The 20,103-nt window shown below is 41.7% G+C and overlaps 1 protein-coding gene across 1 annotated transcript; it reads right to left on the reverse strand.

Annotated features, from left to right (window-relative positions):
* Positions 1-2,203: 2,203 nt before the first annotated feature.
* Positions 2,204-18,340, reverse strand: hnf1ba (HNF1 homeobox Ba; the record flags this gene model as incomplete). Its single annotated transcript, XM_080024965.1, has 10 exons — positions 2,204-2,224; positions 4,523-4,567; positions 5,015-5,133; positions 7,433-7,612; positions 7,715-7,841; positions 9,026-9,192; positions 14,789-15,003; positions 15,105-15,372; positions 15,696-15,895; positions 17,961-18,340. The coding sequence occupies 10 exons, from the start codon at positions 18,338-18,340 to the stop codon at positions 2,204-2,206; spliced, it is 1,722 nt and encodes a 573-aa protein (XP_079881091.1).
* Positions 18,341-20,103: the final 1,763 nt, after the last annotated feature.

Below are 20,103 nucleotides of genomic sequence, written 5' to 3' on the forward strand. Positions count from 1 at the left end.
TATCTATCTATCTATCTATCTATCTATCTATCTATCTATCTATCTATCTATCTATCTATCTATCTATCTATCTATCTATCTATCTATCTATCTATCTATCTATCTATCTATCTATCTATCTATCTATCTATCTATCTATCTATCTAGCCTATCTTGTACACAAATAGCAAAAACAACAAATTCATTTTGGAAAAAAATACTTTTACTTGAAATATTAATATTTTTCTCAGAAAGTATAAATAATGATTTATGATTGATTTAAATTTTATACAAAAATAATACATTAGGAGAAAGAAAAACAAAACAAATCATGTCCTATCAAACAAGTATGAGTGCCCTCTGATCAGATGGCAGTAGATGTGCCCATAACAGTCACAAAACCAACACAATAATAATGAAATGACCTAATATTCAACAGGATACCAGATCCGCAACACATTTGTTTTGATAGTCAGAACTGCCCTTGTTGTCTCATTAAAACATGAATGTCCAGATAGCCTTGCTAAACTGAGATGCAACTTGTTATTTGTCCCAGAAATTTGAGTGTGCCCCGGTTTGTTAATCAAGATGACAGCGAGAGAGAGATAGAGAGTCTGGAGGAAAATGACAGAAAACCTCTGGAGTTTGTGGTGAGTAACTTCAGTACACGAAAATAGGCTACTTCATTTAGTTCGCTGTTCAAGTTCAAATTTTTGTTCGCGCCAACTACGCGCAGCTGCTCCTCTCCTCTCCCACTATATTTCTAAGCCCTGGTGTGCGGATTCCTGTATGATTAGAGAAGCTGCTGTCACAACATTGTCCTCTTTCATTCACCAAATACCAGACTAGCATGTTTTGTTTCTGAATACTTGTCAATATTTTCATTGGACCCGGCGTTGCTATACAGGGAGAAGTGGTCCCTGCACATAATTTAGCTATTCATGAGGAGTTATGAACAATATTTGTCCTCATTTTTTTTGGTATCTCTTCACATTGCAGCAGGAAGTGGGAGAGTCCCATTCCTGAAATTCACCTGAACCTGTGTGCAAACAACATGGAGGGGAAGGGCCACATTTTAAGTGTGTGAGTCAGTTCTCCCCCTCAAAGGCAGACCTGGTTTATAGATAGTGTTTGCCTCACTTTTTTTCTTCTTTTTTTTAGACAAAGAAAAGCCGTACCAACACTCAACTATATTCTTATTCTTTGGCATATTTGTCACACACATCCATCTGCATTTATGATATATTTTACAGGCATTCTTTTAACAACAGCAACTCCAGTAATATAACAATTGCAGGCGACGTCACTGATATAGTGCATATTCCAGTCTCAAGTGTGTGTGTGTGGAGCTCTATGCAGGATCCAGTTATACAAAGCATGCATACACCTATTATTGACGCATTGCATAGTCCTTTCAAGATTGTCAAAGTCCTTTTCAATCACAGTGTACTACGTTGAACAACTGCACTCGACTGCCAGCACAGTAAACTTGTGTGTGAAAGAATAACATGGAAGACTCCTTTACAAAAAAAGAAGAAAAGAAAAAAAGCCATGCACAAGATCAATACAGGTTGATTGTGATTGTCACACAGTGGTGCTCATGTGCAAGGCGATTTGTGTGTAGCCATAGAAAAATGGCAATCCAGGACCTTGCTGGTAGGGTAACGCCTTCATTGAGTCTCTCAGCCTTCACAGAGGCTCATTACCGTCTCTTTTGCAATCAGCGTGTCTTTCGTAATTCCACATTTAATCACAGTTTAATAGAAGTTGTCCCAGAGCCCTCGTTTAAGGTCCTCTGTTTTCGTGGGTGGGTGCTTGTTTTTTTTGTTCCTTTGACATTTCGGAAAAAGAGGATGTACAGTATGTCTTTCTTGAGAAGGGGGTGTAAAAAGATGAATACTGGTTTCAAAGATTGTGTTAAAATCATACGTCCTTGTTGATCATTTGTGTGCTACAGACAGATAGACAGAGAGATAGAGAGAGAGAGAGGGGGGGGGGTGCAGGTGGTCCAGTGTCCTCATTTTCAGGTGCAGCCCCCCCTCCAGCCCATTTCTCATTTTTCACCGCCTGGCCCTCCTTCGTCACTCCTCTCCGTTTGTTGACTGACTCGTCATCCAGCGGCCGGCGCATTTGCAGGTTATTAAGAGTTGTCATGGTGACGGCGGCGAGAGGGTGGAAAAATGTGCTCCGGTTGCCGGGCGCCGAGGAAGTCAGGTGGACACTCTCACCATGCTTGAAGAGGACACTGAATGGGAGGAGGAGGAGGAGGAGGAGGAGGAGGAGGAGAGGCACATCAGACAAAGTAGAACGTAAAAACAATAAATACAATCTGTCCAGTAACACAGGTTTTATATAATGTGCATTTTTTTACCAAGGCTTCCCAGATGAACCATGTAAATAACAGGTTACAGGGTATAATTCTGAGGAAGGAACTTAGGTTTTTCTATGTTATGCTTGTTTATGCCTCTACCTCACTACATTTCTTAAACACATTTATTTATACATTTATTAATAATGAATTAGAACTACAAAACATATAATAATTGTATGAGATCTGATTCATTGTTACAGGCAGACTATAGGCAGGAAGTAAAAAGTAAGTGCTGCTTACATGTTAATGCATCAATAATAATGAAATGAAATGCAATAATAATATTTCCAGTAATATAACACTGACATGATCCAGTTTTAACTTCAACACCACAACTTTTTAGGGGCAAATGTTTGACTTTACTACATTTATTTTAACAGCCAAAGTTACTTCTTGTATACTAAATAGTTTAGTGAGTATTTTTGATGCTGTGAATACATTGTGTTACTAATAATTGTGTGTCTTTACATTGCAGTACTTCTTCCATCACTGGTTAAATACATCTCCCTTGCACCTTCATGTGCCACACCTGACCAAATACATTCCTCATCCCTCTTCTCATTACTCCATGAAGCCTGGTTTCCATTGAAATGCTCTCTCTCTCTCTCTTTCTCTCTTTTTTTTTTTTTAAGATTTGTTTGTGGATTTTTTTTTTCTGTGGCCTCTCCAGGGGGTGGAGGGCAGGTGACCTCGGTGTGACCCTGCCTCCAGCAAACAGGCTCACCTGATAAAGCTGACCCGCAGCTAAGACCTGAGTCATTAAGACTGTAGGGTCTATTAGCAGAGGTGAGTTTTAAACAGGACCCAGGTATAATGGAGGGTTCTCGGTAAACAATGAGCGTTATTAAGCCTGAGCCTGGTATTGGTGTGTCGTGAGGAGAAGGCTGCCAAATAAAGCCCTGATAAGAAAATACCTGGGGGAGCCTACTGGCTAATTGCTCTCTAAATTAATGGGTTTGCCAGATGCCACAAAGTGATGATGCATCTTACTTATAGTTAACTGAACATTTTGAGTGTTTTGGACACTTTTTCTTTCTGATGTTTTAAAAGACTCAACGATTAATTAAGAAGATAATGGGCAGATTAAGTGATCACAAAAATGATCGGTTCATCAGTTGCAACCCTACAGAGCATTGTTAAAGATTAAACCAATGGCTCCCTACTTTGTCCCCTTGCAAAAGGCTGGATTTAAGCATTTCTTGAGTATGTTATTATAGAAAGACCTTTTTTTTTAATTTGTATTTGTGAAAGTATGGGATGATCGGTCAAAGGTTAAAGTAATTAATTAATTATCATAAATAGTAGTTGAAAATAGTAGTTGGGCAGATGGATCACATTTAGAAATTCTAACAGTTCATTGTGTTTTTTTGTACTTTTCATAAGTAAAATAGCACTTCTACTGCCGCAGCTGAGTTCAATGTTTGTCAAAATGCTGTAATTATTTTTACAAAAGAGTTTCAATAAACTGCTGATTGCAGACAGAGTCAAATTTGCCATTTCGCTTGCCACTGAGAAACACAGAAGGATTCATCGCGCTCTGAGCTATCATCCCATCAAGTCTTGTCAGTCGGTGAGTACAAGCGCTCCATCTCAGCGTGGGAAATTGAGCGTGTGAAAGCACCGTGGTGGACAACATTTCAGGCTAGAGCGATCACCGAGAGCAGGGAGAAGTAGGAAAGAGGAAGAGGCCTAATTACCAAAGAAAGAAAAAACCCTCCACCCTCCAACCCCCCCCCCCCCCCCCCACCCACCCACCCACTCGCCCGGCCCAGCTCAGCTCATCTCCTCTCAATCTCCAGCCTCACTCTAGCATGGAGGGAAAAAAGTAGCAAGACACGGGGGCTTGAGAACTTTGATCAGCGTCAGAGGCTCATTTCCTGATCAGCAGAGGTAGTAGGCAAAGGAGGCAGGCGTTTAGGCTGAGGGAACAGGTGATTGATTGGATGGCTGTGTTTTACAGGAAATGGGAATTCGGAGGAGTATGCTATCCACGTATTCCGTCTCGTCAATTACTTTGGGGGGCGAAATAAAAAAGCATTTCAGCGACGAACCCCCCTCTAAAATTAAAGGAAGCACTGTGCACATAAATTAATTTCTTTGAAATTTGTGCGATTCTTGGTGATTTCACTCATTTTGAACTGTGTGTGACTGTGCTAATAAAATTGTATTTACCCAGGAGAGACCCCCAAGTTGCACCATCTTGTTTACGGGACCGTCCTAATGTGACAGGAATGACACAACGTCAACACACAATCAAAACAGACACACACACACACACTTCTCCCAGTAATAATCTAGTTCCCTTTGTTATTGTGCGCTTCAATCGTGTCGTTTCTCTCAATCAGAACAGGGTGAGGGAGGGTGATTTTTTTCTGTGTCAATAGGTGACGAGTTTATCTGATCAAAGTGTCACAGAGAGAGGTTTGATTTAAAATACAATACTAGGCCTATATGTTGCAAAATTTAGGAGCTGCAGCAAAACCCACTGCAATAACATCCCTGCTGACTTTCATGCACATACCCCCACCCCCCCCCCATGCAGCTATTATACAGACATAGATTTTTTTCCCCCGCAGTGGCAGGCAGACAGATGAGGTGAGAGCATGCGTCTAAATGTGGCCTGGTGTGTGATTGGATGTGATACGATGTGAGCTAAAGACTCACCGTCTTGCTAGAGGACATGGAGCTGAGGGTGCTGAGGCTGTTGCCGTCCGTGACCACCATGGCGGAGGGGAAGCGTGACGGGTGTGAATATTGCGGGGGCTCTTGCTTGTGAGGATACACTGCGAAGGGGAAGCCGGACAGAGAGTTAGATTCCCAATCTTAGAAAAAAAAAAAAAATCAATTTTTATGGTTGATATCAGGTTTAAAAATGCATTTTGTGTTAGGCTGCAGAGAGTAAAATGTCACATTTCAATGTCCACAAAACAGTTAACACCATTCCTGAAGATACCAAAGGAACAAGAGACATAAGATCCGATCTAAAATCTTTCTGCTTTTAGTATTAGGAGACTCCTTTTGCCAAGTGTCCATGATTGACACACCAACATCGAATTTGGGCAAGAGAATCAGACCTACAGAAAAGGGAATGGGGTGTGTTCATTGGCTGTATTTTAATATAAATCTTGCCCATTTTGGCTTCAGAAGTTTAAACTACAGTGTGGACTGGATACAGCTAATATACAGTCATATGAAAAAGTTTGGGAACCCCTCTCAGCCGGCATTATAATTGACTCTGCTTTCACAAAAAAAAGATAAAAGTACTATGTCTTTCATTTATCAGGAACAGCTAAGTACTGGGATGTTTTCCAAACAAAGATTTTTTGAAAAGCAGTATTTAGTTTTATGAAATTAAATAAAACGTGAAAAACTGGCTGTGCAAAAATATGGGAACCCTTGTGGTCTTGCGGATTTTAATGCATGTAACAGCATGTAAAACTGAGGACTTTAAACACAAAATTGGTTGGATCATGTTGTTAAGCCTTGAACCTCATATAAAGGTCTGTTTAATCATGATAAAAGGTATTTTAGGTGCCTAAATGCAAGTTCCACTTCTCTTTGACTCTCTGCAGAAGTGAGACAGAATGCGATCATCAAAACAGCTCCCAAAATATCTTAAAAACAAAGATTATTCATTGTCATGGTTTAGGGGAAGGTTACAAGAAGCTTTCCCAAAGGTTTCAGTTGTCAATTTCTACTGTAAGGAACGTTGTCAGGGAATGGAAGGACACAGGCACAGTTGCAGTTAAACCCAGGTCTAGCAGACCAAGAAAAGTACAAGAGCGGCATATGCGGCGGATTGTGAGAATGGTTGCGCAAAACCCAAAGATCATCTCCAAAGACCTGCAAGAACATCTGGCTGCAGATTGTGTATCTGTACATGGTTCTACAATTCAGTGCAATTTGCACCAAAACATCTGTATGGCCGGGTGATGAGAAGGAAGCCCTTTCTGCGCCCACGCCACAGATACAGTTGCATGGAGTATGCAAAAGCTCATTTAGACAAGCCAGCTTCATATTGGAAGAAAATGCTTTGGACTGATGAGACAAAAATTAAGTTATTTGGTCTTTATAAAAAGCAGATGTTTTGGTGCAAATTGCGCTGAACGATAACGATGTACAGATACACAATCTGCAGCCAGATGTTCTTGCAGGTCTTTGGAGGTGATCTGTGGGTTGTGTGCAACCATTCTCACAATCCTCCACCTATGCCGCTCCTGTTTTTTTCTTGGTCTGCCATGCCTGGGTTTAACTGCCACTATGCCTGTGTCCTTCCATTTCCTTACAACGTTCCTTACAGTCGAAATTGACAATTGAAACCTTTGGGAAAGCTTCTTGTAGCCTTCCCCTAAACCATGACAATGAATAATCTTTGTTTTTCGGATCTTTTGGGAGCTGTTTTGATAATCCCATTCTGTCTCACTTCAGCAGAGAGTCAAAGAGGAGTGCAACTTGCATTTAGGCACTTAAAATACATTTTCTCATGATTAAACAGACATTTCTATGAGGTTCAAGGCTTAACAACATAATCCAACCAACTTTGTGTTTAAAGTCATCAGTTTTACATGCTGTTACAGGCATTAAAATCAACAAAACCACAAGGGTTCCTATATTTTTGCACAGCCAGTTTTTCACATTTTATTTTATTTCATACAACCAAATACTGTTTTTCAAAAAATCTTTGTTTGGAAAACATCCCAGTACTTAGCTGTTCCTGGTAAATTAAAGACATACCACTTTCATATTTTTTTTGTGAAAGCAGAGTCAATTATAATGCCGGCTGAGAGGGGTTCCCAAACTTTTTCATATGACTGTAACATGCTGGTCCCAAAATCGGCAGATCGGTTCCCCTTAGGGGTGTCCAAACTGAATGTGAGGGGTTCAAAAGATCTCAGTACGGGGATAGGACAGTTACGTTTTTTTTTTTACTTTTCTCTAATTATTCATTTTCTTTCTGAAATACTGGACAATTTAATACTTTTTAAATCACTTTTTTACTTCTCAGGAATAATAGACATTATAAGTACCACAAAGACCACACACTGTATAAAGACGATGAGAGTATAACTGGGTATTACTTACTGTGCGAGTGCGTGACAGTGGCCATGAACGGCTGCTGGCCCATGTGGCTTGGCGACTGCATCATGCTCTGCTGGTGCGGGCTGTGGAGCTGCTGGGAAAACTGCACCGGCTGCAGCGCCGCGAGGCTGCCCGCTACGCTGTTGATCACCGGCACCGACTGAGATTGCGACGTGTTTAAACCTAGCGAGGCACAGCAAGAGAGAAAAAAACATCGGTCAAACCATGTCGTGATGAAATGAATTCAATGGCTAGGGTCAGTTTGGTGAGGGACGGAGGGCTTACTCTGTGCTATGGCCATGACTCCAGAGAGAGGCATGATGAGGTTCTGTGTCTGCTGATGGCTGTGATGGGAGCTGTGGAGGTTGGTCAGCGTGCTGACAGGAGGAAGTCCTCCACCTGAGCCTGCAATCTGGAGGAAAGATGAAGGAATTTGATTAGTTACAGTGTTTTCTATTGCTGCAAAATGTGTCATAACACTCCAAGTTATGAGAGCTTGAGTATCTTGCTAAGTAAATTCACAAATATGTATTCTCAAAGTGAAACAGATGTTGGCTGCAAAACTAACAACTGTCATAAATGTTGACTTTGTTCAGATTCTTTTGTACAACACTAAGCTTGTGTAACTCCGCTCACACACTGCACAAAAGCAAATACCGATAAGAAAGAAAAGGTGGAGAGAAGAAAATTATGCTAAAAAAGTCAGCATAGAGGGCTCGGCAGTATTTGTACCTGCATGTTGGTTTCTCAAATGCTTAAGTACATTTAAAAAAAACACATCTATGCATGATGAGTAATGATGGATCGGGATTCTTCCCCCTTAGTAGGGCAGCGTTTATTTTACTACTGCCAGCTGCCCACAGAGGATGGACACACATCTGCATATAATAAACCTTTGTCACTGCCTGCCTTCGCTGTGGTCCTTTCACACAGTGCCGCGCCAAAAGGCAGAAGTATGTGGTATCTGACAGGGAAGTAAGTGAGCAGTTTTACATATTTCAGTTGCGTGACTATTTTGACTGACCCTGAAGAAGATAAGTGGTTGAATCTTGTATTGTATGGCGAATTTAATTTAGTCCCAAGGAAGAATATTTTACCTTGACAGTAAATCACACACCATATCTCTTAAGTGTTGTTGCAGTACGACTCAAGCGCTTTGGGTCGGTGCACAGGTTTCCCTTGTCATTGATCAAATATTGAACTAGGGCAGAAGGGAGAAACTCTGAAGTAGAAAAAAACACACATACACGGGTATAATCAAATGTTGGCGTCATTTCTGGGGCAGAACAAGCAGCGCTCCACCTGTGGCTCCTCATTGCGAGGCATTTAATCAATAAGAGCAGAATGTCTCTTTGTCAGGTTTATTGGCAGAGCCATGAACATGCCTGGTGCACTCCAGTGAAGGCTGCGTGTGAGTCCGGCCGCGGCCTGCTCCACCTTCCAAACAGAGCAGCACAATGTGCCGATTGTTGGCTCTTGACAGTGGTGGGTCCATGGGAGATGGGAGGTTCAGGAACCTGCTTTGTACGTTTAAGCTAAACGCTGGCCGGGTCTTATCTAATCTGAGGCCACGGAGGCCCAGGTGTGTTCACTCACCATCTTGGCGTCAGGTGACAGCAGACTGTGACTGTGACTGTGGCTGTGTTCCATTCCTCCCGGAGACACCTGCTGGAGCACCGACTGGCTGGTCGGCATGGCGCTGCTACCGTGGTGACTGATGGTCGTGGAGGAGGTGACCTCACCGGGGCCTTGGCTATAACGCACTAAGAGAGAAAGAGAGAGAGAGAGAGACTATCAGTTTCACTTTGTTTAGCTCACACCTGCTCTGTCCTACACCACTTATGTAGAGCAGAGAGATAGTAGCATTGGCCTCATTCTGCGCTGAGCTGCGCTGCTGTCACACAAACCAACCGCAGGCTCACCTGCTCTTTGACTCAGACAGGGGAGGACAGAGCAAACAAACACACTGACCCGTACCCGCCGCTGCTATCTGCTTAGCTCAGCCAAGGCCACGCACTGTGTATACATGTACTCACTACAGCACAACTCCGATCGGACACTTTCTCAATGGCTACTGACGAAATTCGCAATTACGTCAGTGTAAAGTTTCCCCGGTGGTCGAAAAAGTACTCAGATCATTTACTTAAGTATACGTACCAATACGACTATGTACAGTAGGCTAAGTCCTGCAACAAAACGTTCTAATAGTAAAAGTAATATGTACTCATTCTGTGCCTTTGATTGATATATTCCAAGGTCAGATTGTTCAGACGGATGCATCAATGTGTAAGAAGCAGCATTTTAATGTCATAGCTACCCAAGATCAATGATTAGGAAATTAAGTCCTTATCAAATATGTTTTTTCTCATGACAAATTTATAAATTAAAGTATCTATAGCCTACAAGAGACTTAAGTGGCAGATTAATGTAATGAACTCTTATTTGTAGTGGAGTGAAAGTATAAGGTGGCAGAACATATACAAGTAAGTCAAGGTTTGTCTCGAATCAATGACTTAATTTTTTGTCAAATTCCTCCTTTTAGTGCCATCACTTAATCCCGTGTCTAGACTTCTTGTTTTCTCTCACTGAAGACCCAAAGGAATGCTTTACCACGCCACAACCGACAATCAAATGCCTGTTAGCCACTCTAGCTAGTCCCCCCTCTGATACCAACAGGGTAAACATTACACAATTACAAACAATGTCAAACACATTCTTATCCTGTGGTCTCAGCCTCACGCTGACACAGGGCGCGCCCCTCCCTCAGTGACAGACTCTGTTTGCACCCAGATCTCCCATCTTACCCGAAGCCCCTCGTCCCTGACCCAGGGTTTACAGCCTGAGCTGCCCCGAAAGTCTGCCAGACATGACAAGCAAGCAAGCATTGACATACAGCCAATGTCGAGATAAAAGAGGGAGTGACGCTGACACTGAATGTGACCGATGAGGGGGGCATTGATTTAATGTCGCAGCTTGTAAATGGAACAGAATGTGTTTGCAGATCTTAAAGTTTGATTCAGGTGTCAGGGGAACAAAAAGGCATATTTTATCTGACTTGTCGGATGTAGAGATTCACAAACGTATCTACATTATACAGGGTGCCTTACATTGTAAGCAATTGCTTGACAGTTTGGGAAATGTGTTTTTTTTAAATATTTTTCACAAATACCTAGCTGAGAATAATGGTACCACATTCATGTCAGTGGGCTAAATAGAAAGCTAAAGCAAGCAGCAGCAGCATAGCTTAGCTTAAGTTAACATGAAGACAAGGTAGCCTGGATCTAGTAACAAAAAACGTTGTTACAATGTTACTTAATGAGCGTTATAGATGCTGACAATGTTTGCCGGATTTTGTTACCTTTGGACAGAGCCATGCTAGCTATTTCCGGTCTTTATGTTAAGCGAAGGTCACTGTCTCCTGGTTGTAGCTTCATATTTAAAGGGATAATTTGACATGTTGAGAGAGTTAGGTAGAAATATAGCCAGGCTATCTGCTTCCCCCTTTTTCCAGGGTTAGTGTTAGAGTTAGTTCCATATTTCATCCTTTGAAGTACCTGTCCTCCATTTTGTTTCAGCCCACAGACTTCATATTGTCCTCTGCAACATACTAGCAGCCCCACAACACTCCACCATGCCTTGTAAACACGGCCACAGAACAATAAAGCACTCCATTGGACTCATGACCCCCATTGCCACACAATAGAAGAGGGCTCATAAAAAGGCAGTTATCTCGGTGCTGAGCGACCTCTTAAAGTGTCGGAGGGAGTAAAGGATGCTATTCAGGCTAGTTTTGTTTCTTTGGGTTCGGCAGTAATTCTAGCTGCAGGGAACCTCGGCGTAAGTAGGGAGGACTTCCACAATCTAGACTAAACAAGTCTGGGTTTCTAGAAAACTACAGTAACATGTTCATTTTATTTTGGGATTCTGTAAAACTAAAGATTTGCTCAGGCAAGATAGGAACCAATCAATGGAAAGGTCCTGTTTTCGAGAGCAGGGGGAGGGCGAGAACTTCAGGAGGGGAGTGGTAGCAAGGATCTTCAGCAGGTTTAAAAGGCCCTAGCTCCCTGTGTGACCCATGTAATATCAAAGCCTGCCTTCTCAACCCCAGGCAGTGCTCATTGTAGTGTCGCTGCATATGACAGACCTCCTGGGTCTCTGCAGGACGTATCCAGTCTCTTCTTTGTGGCTCTCTAGGACAGAGATCAGTGGAAAGTGCCGAGCAGGGACATCCTTTCTGTGTGTGTGTGTGTGTGTGTGTGTGTGTGTGTGTGTGTGTGTGTGTGTGTGTGTGTGTGTGTGTTTGTGTGTGTGTGTTGTGTGTGTGTGTGTGTGTGTGTGTGTGTGTGTGTGTGTGTGTGTGTGTGTGTGTGTGTGTGTGTGTGTGTGTGTGTGTGTGTGTGTGTGTGTGTGTGTGTGTGTGTGGGTGGGTGCTGTTTCATGCTAGCCCGAGGTGACTGAAAGCGCAATCCACGGATAATCCCCCCTACTACTGTATCTGATCTGGAACTTCTGAGTCTGCTAGTTTTGTAACCTGGAAAAGGATGCAGTTCAGCTTACAAGGCATGGTTCAATTTTACGGTGACCATAGCTGCTGCAGTACAAGTGGTTAAAGAAGTATTTCAAGTATGCTTGTGATTGCTTGAGGTGGACTTATTTTTAACTCTTCTATAAACAGTGAACTAGTTAGGTGCATAGGTTCCCCACCTTAAGAGCCCCTCTAATGGATCACAATATACATCTTAGGGGTTGTGAGTTGATTCATGGGAGGGAAAAAAAATAAAAAAATAGTTCTGTTAGGCTTCTCTGTTATGTTTCCTTTTGTTGTTGTTGAGTGTATTATCTTTTTAGGCTGAGCCTTAATGGTTGAACGGCTTACAAGTTTGCTGCCCCAGCCAGACTTAAAAAAAAAAAAAAGTATGTACATTTTTTATCTGAAGGTGCCTCGGTTACCAAAAACATATAAGTTGTCTCTTTAAAGTACTAGTACTTTAATATGGACAAATGTACTGAGGCACTTTCAACCACCGCAAACAACCTTTATTTCTTGGAATATTGAGGACATTTACTAACTATAAGTGTAGATTAATGCTTCAAAATTAAATAAAATGGATTACCTGAGCTCAGTAAACATTATTAGTGAATGGACAGTAAGTAAATATTGCATATAGGAAAACACAGGTGCGTGCTCACATGTGCCGTCTTACAAACTATGTTATCTGCTTAAGATCAGTTTCATATCTGAAAGTAAGAAAAGGTCGCAACCAAAACTGCATGTCACACTGTTTGACTGTCTATCCAGTTGTGACCAACTGGTCAACGGACCGAAACAGAATCAATAAAAACTCCCAAAGTAAGAGGAGTTTATTTGATCTGACCCAGCACTGACCTCCCTTGTATGACTGAAGGTGTGGCGACTGTTTAAGGAGGGGTGGGGTGGCAGGGGGGCTGTCTCTTTTTCTATAGGCGAAGAAGGGGTCATCAGTCCTGTCTGGCCAGAAAAGAGCCAATACCTCAGTGGACAGCTCCTGCTGCTCTGAGTCTGCACCCAGCCACGGCAACTATACTGATGCCCATAAAGGTGATGGGGGAGGCTTTAAAATCAGTCCTCCTCAAGGCCCAGCAGAGATAAATGAACCTAGGTTACAGTCACTGCAGTCTTCTAATACACCACAGACAATGGGACCTCCTGCCGAGGTAGAGTATAGAGAGTAGAAGTCAGAGGAGCCCCTTATCAAAGGCCTGGGAGATGTAGTAGCAAAGGATTTTAATTGTCCATTAAGCATGCATAATACAGGCCGTGCCCTAGCAACGCAATGAGACGTCCCACTGGGATATTATTGTCCGGCCAGGGGCTGACACTGAAAAACAGCTGATGCTGTCGGCAGGATGCCAGCAGGACACCTTGTAAGCAACCAGCTGAGGATTTTTTGTGGGGAGCAAGAGGCTTTTCCGCCCTTCCCTTCCACAACCTTATCACTGACCCTTCTGGCTTCACAACCTGAGGTCAATGCCTGGTCAGGTGTTCTGAGTAACAACAAAAGAAAAAGAAACTCAAGCAAACAGACAATCCACAAGTGGGACCCGTTTATCCAAAGGTAAAAGAGCAAATCAAGGCAATCAGTTTGTTTTCCCTTCAAAGCTGGCCTCATGTTCGAACACGAGAGGACAACAATAGGCTCTGAGTGAGGCCCTCCAATCACAGTTTTATGGAGGGTGAGTGATGGCACGGAGGGATAATGCTCCGTCGTGAGGCCTATCAGCTTTGTTTTTTACGTAGTATACGCCAGGTAGACTCAGTCAATACTAATTACTCCAAACGCAAACATCAGGTCAGGGTGAAATGGTCAGGGCTAAAACAGCATTTCCTTGTTTTGGCGACTCTCCGAGCGGAGTCATTAGCAACCTGCATGGGTGTGGGGGGGGGGGGGGGGGAGATGTGGAAATGATGGCGTTATGTGGCTGTAATGTGGATGTGTCTGTCCCCCCTCCCTGACCCTGGCCTGACCCTGCCTGTCACAGGATCGCTGCCCTTTGTGTCATGCTTCTCCATGCTGACTTTGGAGTGGAGATTGCAGGTACAATGTGGATTGTTCTCAGTGTGTTTTCAAAGATCGGAATAACAATGGCATTTGCTCAGATTACTCACTCACGCTCATTGATCACTTGTCCCCTCTTTCTCTGCCTCTGTGATCGCATCAACTCTGCTGCTAAACATCTCTGATGCCATTTTCACAACAGAGAAAACAAAATCATGTAATTTCTTTTGGCACCTTGAGTGTTCTCTATAGACCAATGTTAGCATATATCTACAAGTAGCTAGTTTTTCTGCATGCGTAACATTTAAAGGGCAACTCCACCAATTTAACTACTGCACATGTTAGAAAAGAATGATATGAATTATTGTGTGAATCTAGAAGGAGCTATTCAAAATCGTATAATTTGCCTCGTGTGAGTGTTGTCACTTTATTTTGGTATGTTGGAATGAAGTGACCTTGGAAGCCAACTCCTTATACGTTTTGGACTAAAGGCCTGAGGCTACACTTAGACCAAACTTTCAGTGGTAAAGTTGCATAATGAGTAAGAAGAAGGATGTCTGGCATTAAAAAGATAATATAGTTCTGGTTCTACCATTGTGAGAGTACTCTTTCCAGCAGAGGAAAAATATGTTATTATTACATATCCTGTCTGACTTATTTGATGCTGAACTGTATGCAAAGCAACATCACCGAGCATCTCCTGTCTGTCTGTAACTTTATGTTGTACTGTTGTTGTCTAACAGGTCTCTCTTGAGAATAAGACCCTGGCCTGTGTCTCAATGAGATGACCTGTATAATTAAAGGTTAAATTAAAAAATCTTACTGGGAGGTGAAATGCTGTGATGTGGCGAGCTGTGTGACAGCAGAGAGTTCATGGTGTGGGTCGGCACAGAGATGGTGTCCATGGCCAACTTCTGCCTGAAGGCTTCCTCTTTACGCCGGTTGGCAAACCAGTTATAGACCCGTACCTCGGTGACCAGATTTGAGCCCAGGCCCTGGGCTTTGGATGGGGAGACCCCTCTCTGAAGACACTCGGCTCTGCAGAAGAAAAAAACCACGTGGTGAAGAATTCTGAAGTATTATTTTTGGCGACATTTTTCCGGAAGAGGTGCAAGTAAAGGTGTCAAGTTTGTTTCTACCTGTTGCATTCTTCTACCAAAGCCTCCCGCTCCTCCTTGCTGGGGTTCTTCTGTCGCTCATAGGCCTGGTAAAGGATTTGCTGGGACGCAGGCCCCCATTTGAAGCGGTTACGTCTCATTTTCTTGCTGGAGGGTTCGCTACCAACCTCTTCGCCCTGCTGACCCATGCCCTGACCGGTCGGGTTGAACTCTGGAAAAAAGAACACCGGATCCTGGTTGCCTTTGTCTGTCATAATGCCTCCAGAACCTTGAACTGCCTGGTTGAACTCTGCAAAACCAAGAAGAGGTACATTCAATTAAGGTTATTCCACAAAAACCTACAAGGGAAAGTGAATCAGACACATGATGGGAAAGTGAATCATACACATGATGGCAATGTTTGTCATCCATGAACAATATATTTGCATACATTATTACAGGTTCCAGAAGTCTTATTGTGCATGTAAATGTCATTCAGCATGGGGATGAGGAAATATACAATTCAACTTGTTATCCCTACAGGTCAAAAAACACCAAATCAAGTGCAGCACTGCCACCAACAACACACCACAGGCCAGGGCCAAGCTGTGAGAACCTCAAATATTAACTTACGTTGGAGAATTTCCCGCTGTTTCCTGACGTACCAGGTGTAGAGGGCCGCTCGCTTCTGTGTTTTCATGGGCGTGCCTTTGTTGAGGTGCTGGGAGAGGTGAGACTGGTTCAGCCCAGTGACGTCCACCACCTCCCGTTGGGGTATGTTGTGCTGCTGCATGTAACCTTTGATCATGCGGGCAGCACGCCATGGATCCTCTCTAGATTCAGATAAAACACACCACTCATTTCACCACTGAACATAGAAGTAGCTGTATGTCAAAAACACCTTTATACACATTTTATGGATGAAATAAAAAAATAAATGCTTCAATAAAAAAGTATAAATACATTAAGAAATTATTCAAGGGGAGAGTTGTTTTTGTTTTGTTGATGTTAAAAGTTTCTTATTTATATAAGTAACAAAATCTACTAACACAATTCAAAAACACATGCAATTGTTATTTTCCTTCAGCTCATCTTGTTTTTATTTGGCCTTAGGCTAAAGTAACAGCACAGGCTTAAAAGTAGCTGCACTGAACACAAGTACCCTCGCAGGCGACCCGTTTATCATTGTTGCCTGTTCAATAGGCTGTAAATATTTTCAAAGGTTAGGTCCAGTGGATTAAGGCAGGTTGGGAAACGTGGACTTAGTATTTGTTGCTTTAACACATGATTCAAGCCTGGAAACAGCCGGATTGGGTTTTTGTAAATTAAGAAAAAAAAAATGAAAGAAAAAAAAAGCGTACAAGGAAAATCTGTATTTTATGGACCCAGGACAAAGTTTTGATAAAACATAAAATAAAAATAATAATAAAAAAAAACAGATTTTCTTAGTTTTCAAAGAGAAGATAAATGCATCAGTCTAGATCAGATGAAATGCATGCATCATAGAACAGTAAAGCTGAATATTCCCAAAAAATTTAAAAAATTGATTTGTCAACTGAGATCAGATATTATTTTTATTTGATAATGCAATTTTTTTAAGGTAGCCTAAGTAGCTAGTCTGTAAAATTCGAGAAATTAATTTTAAGGAAATTACATATTTTTCTTTAGACTCTGACTTCATGTAGCCTATATTTAGCATTTAAAAGAACTGCGTGTTCTTACCTGAAAGGTTTCCCCCTTCATATTTATTATGCCTATGTCCAGTAGGCCGAGACCTATTTTTCCAGCACTGCGAAATGGTCGAAGGTATAAAAAAAATGGAGCCTTAAACCTAGGCTACAATAAGAGATTAGTAGGGGCCAGACACACTGACATCGGTAATTATAGCAAATCCACACGCGTCTGTTTGTTTTGGAGAATGTGGAGGCCTGCATCTATGTCTGCGGGTTAAGTGGGAGATGTTAGTTTATAACTTTTGACAATGAATAACCAGATCTCCATTCACTCTAATCACACGCCACTGTGTATCTTTCAGTTGATGATTTATAGAATAAAATTAATAATAACTTAACTACACGTGGGTTCGTTTTGATATTCTTCCGGTCCTGTTAGAGACTCAAATATTAGTTTTACAGCGAATCAAGTGGCCTGAGTGGCGATGATTAGAAATAACGGGATTATGATGATCTTCATGATGGGTTTACTGACACGTGAATAAATGGGAAACATAAAACAAATTTCAATTTAAAGGTCAATAAATAAATAATACCGTATTATTATTATTATTATTATTATTATTATTATTATTATTATTATTATTATTATTATTATTATTATTATTATTATTATTATTATTATTATTGTGTTTTGTCAAAATGGACCCACATAAAAAATGCTCGTAATCTCCCTGCCTGAAATATTGTCGATTTAGCCTAGGCTATATCTACTTTCTCCTCCAGATTTGGATCATTGAGAGGTGGAGTAGTCTGGGCCTATAGTTAATAATAAATAGATCTACGTTCAGCGGATATTTTGCAAGTAGCCTAGGCTAGACTTCTAGGTAAAGAAATAATAATCCACGTGGATAATTAGTAACCAGAATGTGAAAACCGAGCCGTGGCGGGTCATTTTAAAATTGTAAACAAAGAATGAAAAGTAGCCTATACTTTTTGTAAGACGAGCTTTAAAAAAATTTAATTGGACTTTTTATTTTCAAAGTTTTAAGAGGCCAACACTTTTTTTAAGATCATTTTTAGTTCACTAGGCCTAATGTAAACGGAATTACCCAATATAGGAGCTTAATTTCACTTTCTTTTTCTGCCCATTATAGGTCCATTTACGACATTTAAGTACATTTCTTGTTTAAAAAAAAAAAAAAAAAAATCAGTGGTAACTCACGCCAACATGCGGTCCACCTCCGCCCTCTGCTCGGCGGCCTCCTCCGTGTTGAGCGACTGGAGCTCCCTCAGTATCGGCGGCGTGTCGTAATCGTCCCCGTCCTCGGAGCCCTCGTCCCCGGACAGCTTGCCCTTGCTGTGGCCGTTGGTGAGCGTGTGGAAGACGGGCTTGGTGTCGACGTCCGCCCCGTTCATCTTGCCGCTCTGCGGGGCGGCGGGAGACATGGGCAGACTCTCTAGTTTTATTCCAAAGCCCGGCGGACTGGGGTCCATATCATCCAGGGCCTGGATCAGAACATCTCGGGTTACTCCTGAGTCCAGCAGGGCGCTGAGGAGCTCCTGCTGCAGGGATGTCAGCTTGGATACCATTTTAGAGAACATTAAGAACACAACATAGGCCTGCTGGGTGCGCGCTGCAGCCAAAGGGAAAGGGGAGGAACGAGGGAATAATAAATAATAAAATAAAGTTAAAATAAAGTTCCTCTGTTCTTCCGATGCTGCTCCAATGTTGTGGGGAGTTGACGGCTGCTGACACCTGCTCCGAGAAACTGCTTCACTTCCCTGTTAGAAGGGGAGGATGGAGCTACTTTGCCATGATGCTTTCTGAGTGCAGGGGGATATAAAACATGATAATGAGTGGGCCGGCTGATGGGAGCCTTATGTAAATCCACTGAATAAGGCCCAGCTCAGGGCCGAGGCAGACATGTGTTTACACTGCTGCACTGCTGCTTTTATTGGCTCCTCTTATCAGGAAAAACTTTCATGGACTTTGGACCCTGTTGTATATGCCATAAAGACTTTTAAGAAAGGCGAGCTGCATATTCACATCGCTGGTTTCTCTCCACTCTGCTTTTATTATAAGGCCCCGTAGAAGTTGCTCAACGGTTTTTTATTTATTTGACTGATTCAAGGACTTAATTTGTATAATGTGTCGCCTATTTAAATGTCGTCTTTATAACTTAATTGGCCTACTAGGCCTATGTGTTAATGGGGTGTTGTTTGTTTGCCATTATGAAGCAGAATAATCTCATTAGTTTTGTAATATTCTCACATTAGAGCCATACAGAGAGATGTTCATGTAGGCCTATTTATTTTCTTTTTTGTTCGAATAAGAAATCATTTAACTTAACAACTTTTTCTTAAAAAACAGCTTATAATTAAAACTAAAGATTTATAGCCGATAAAAACAAATCACTCGGGCTACATCCGAAGAATAGCAGTAATAAAATAGTGTATTCATTTATTCATTAAATATAAGCCATGTTGCCAACAGTGTGATGTAATAGTCTGTAATATAGCCTATACATTTATAATGTGGGACCCAAAACTCCCTTTCAGAGATTCAAATTGCCTCATTTGTCTCGTCTCTGACTCGACACCATAGGCTAGGCCTATTTGGTTTCATTAAATGGCCAAATGAAAATGCCTCTTTTATCTGACTTTAGAAAAAGAAAAAAAAACACCCCATAAACCTTTAAACCACTTAGGAGTCAAACAAACAATAAATGATTAATGTCAGAGCTAAATGAGGTTATTGGGGATGTGCTGATCAGAGCCGGCCCGAGGCATAAGTGAACTAAGCGGTCGCTTAGGGCCCCCGACCGCCAGGGGGGCCCCCTCAAAAAAAAATATATATATATTATTATTATTTATTTATTTTTGTTTGTGTGTTTGATATCAACATCATATTATGCAAATGTGAGTTATCATACAAAAAAATTATACAATATTTTGGTCTAAATAATTTATATCTTAAAAATGTAATCAGTTCATCTGGGAGGTAATCCGAAATTATCTGATCATGTCGCGTTCACATCCATGCACAGTGTGTATTGAGTTTATTTAAAAACAATTGGAAATGGGGCTGCCCTCAGTTGCCCATGCACTGTGTATAGTCTATAGCCTATTTCAGTCTCGTCTGTGGAAAAAAAGATACAGTAGCTGGACAACAGAGTTTTTCTGCTTCGTTCCTCTCACTGCATTTAAATGCATTCATTATATAACAGAGAAATATGTCCCGTAAAAGAAAAAGAGCTCCAAGGCTCTTTGCTGTTTATCCTCCCTTAAACGCGGACTCACCATGGGACACAAAAGCAGGTGCATTGCGATGATGAAGGTGAATCTGACCAAAAACCTCACGAATA

This window comes from Ammodytes marinus, assembly GCF_949987685.1.
Source record: "Ammodytes marinus genome assembly, chromosome: 3".
Classification (NCBI taxonomy): Eukaryota; Metazoa; Chordata; class Actinopteri; order Uranoscopiformes; family Ammodytidae; genus Ammodytes; species Ammodytes marinus.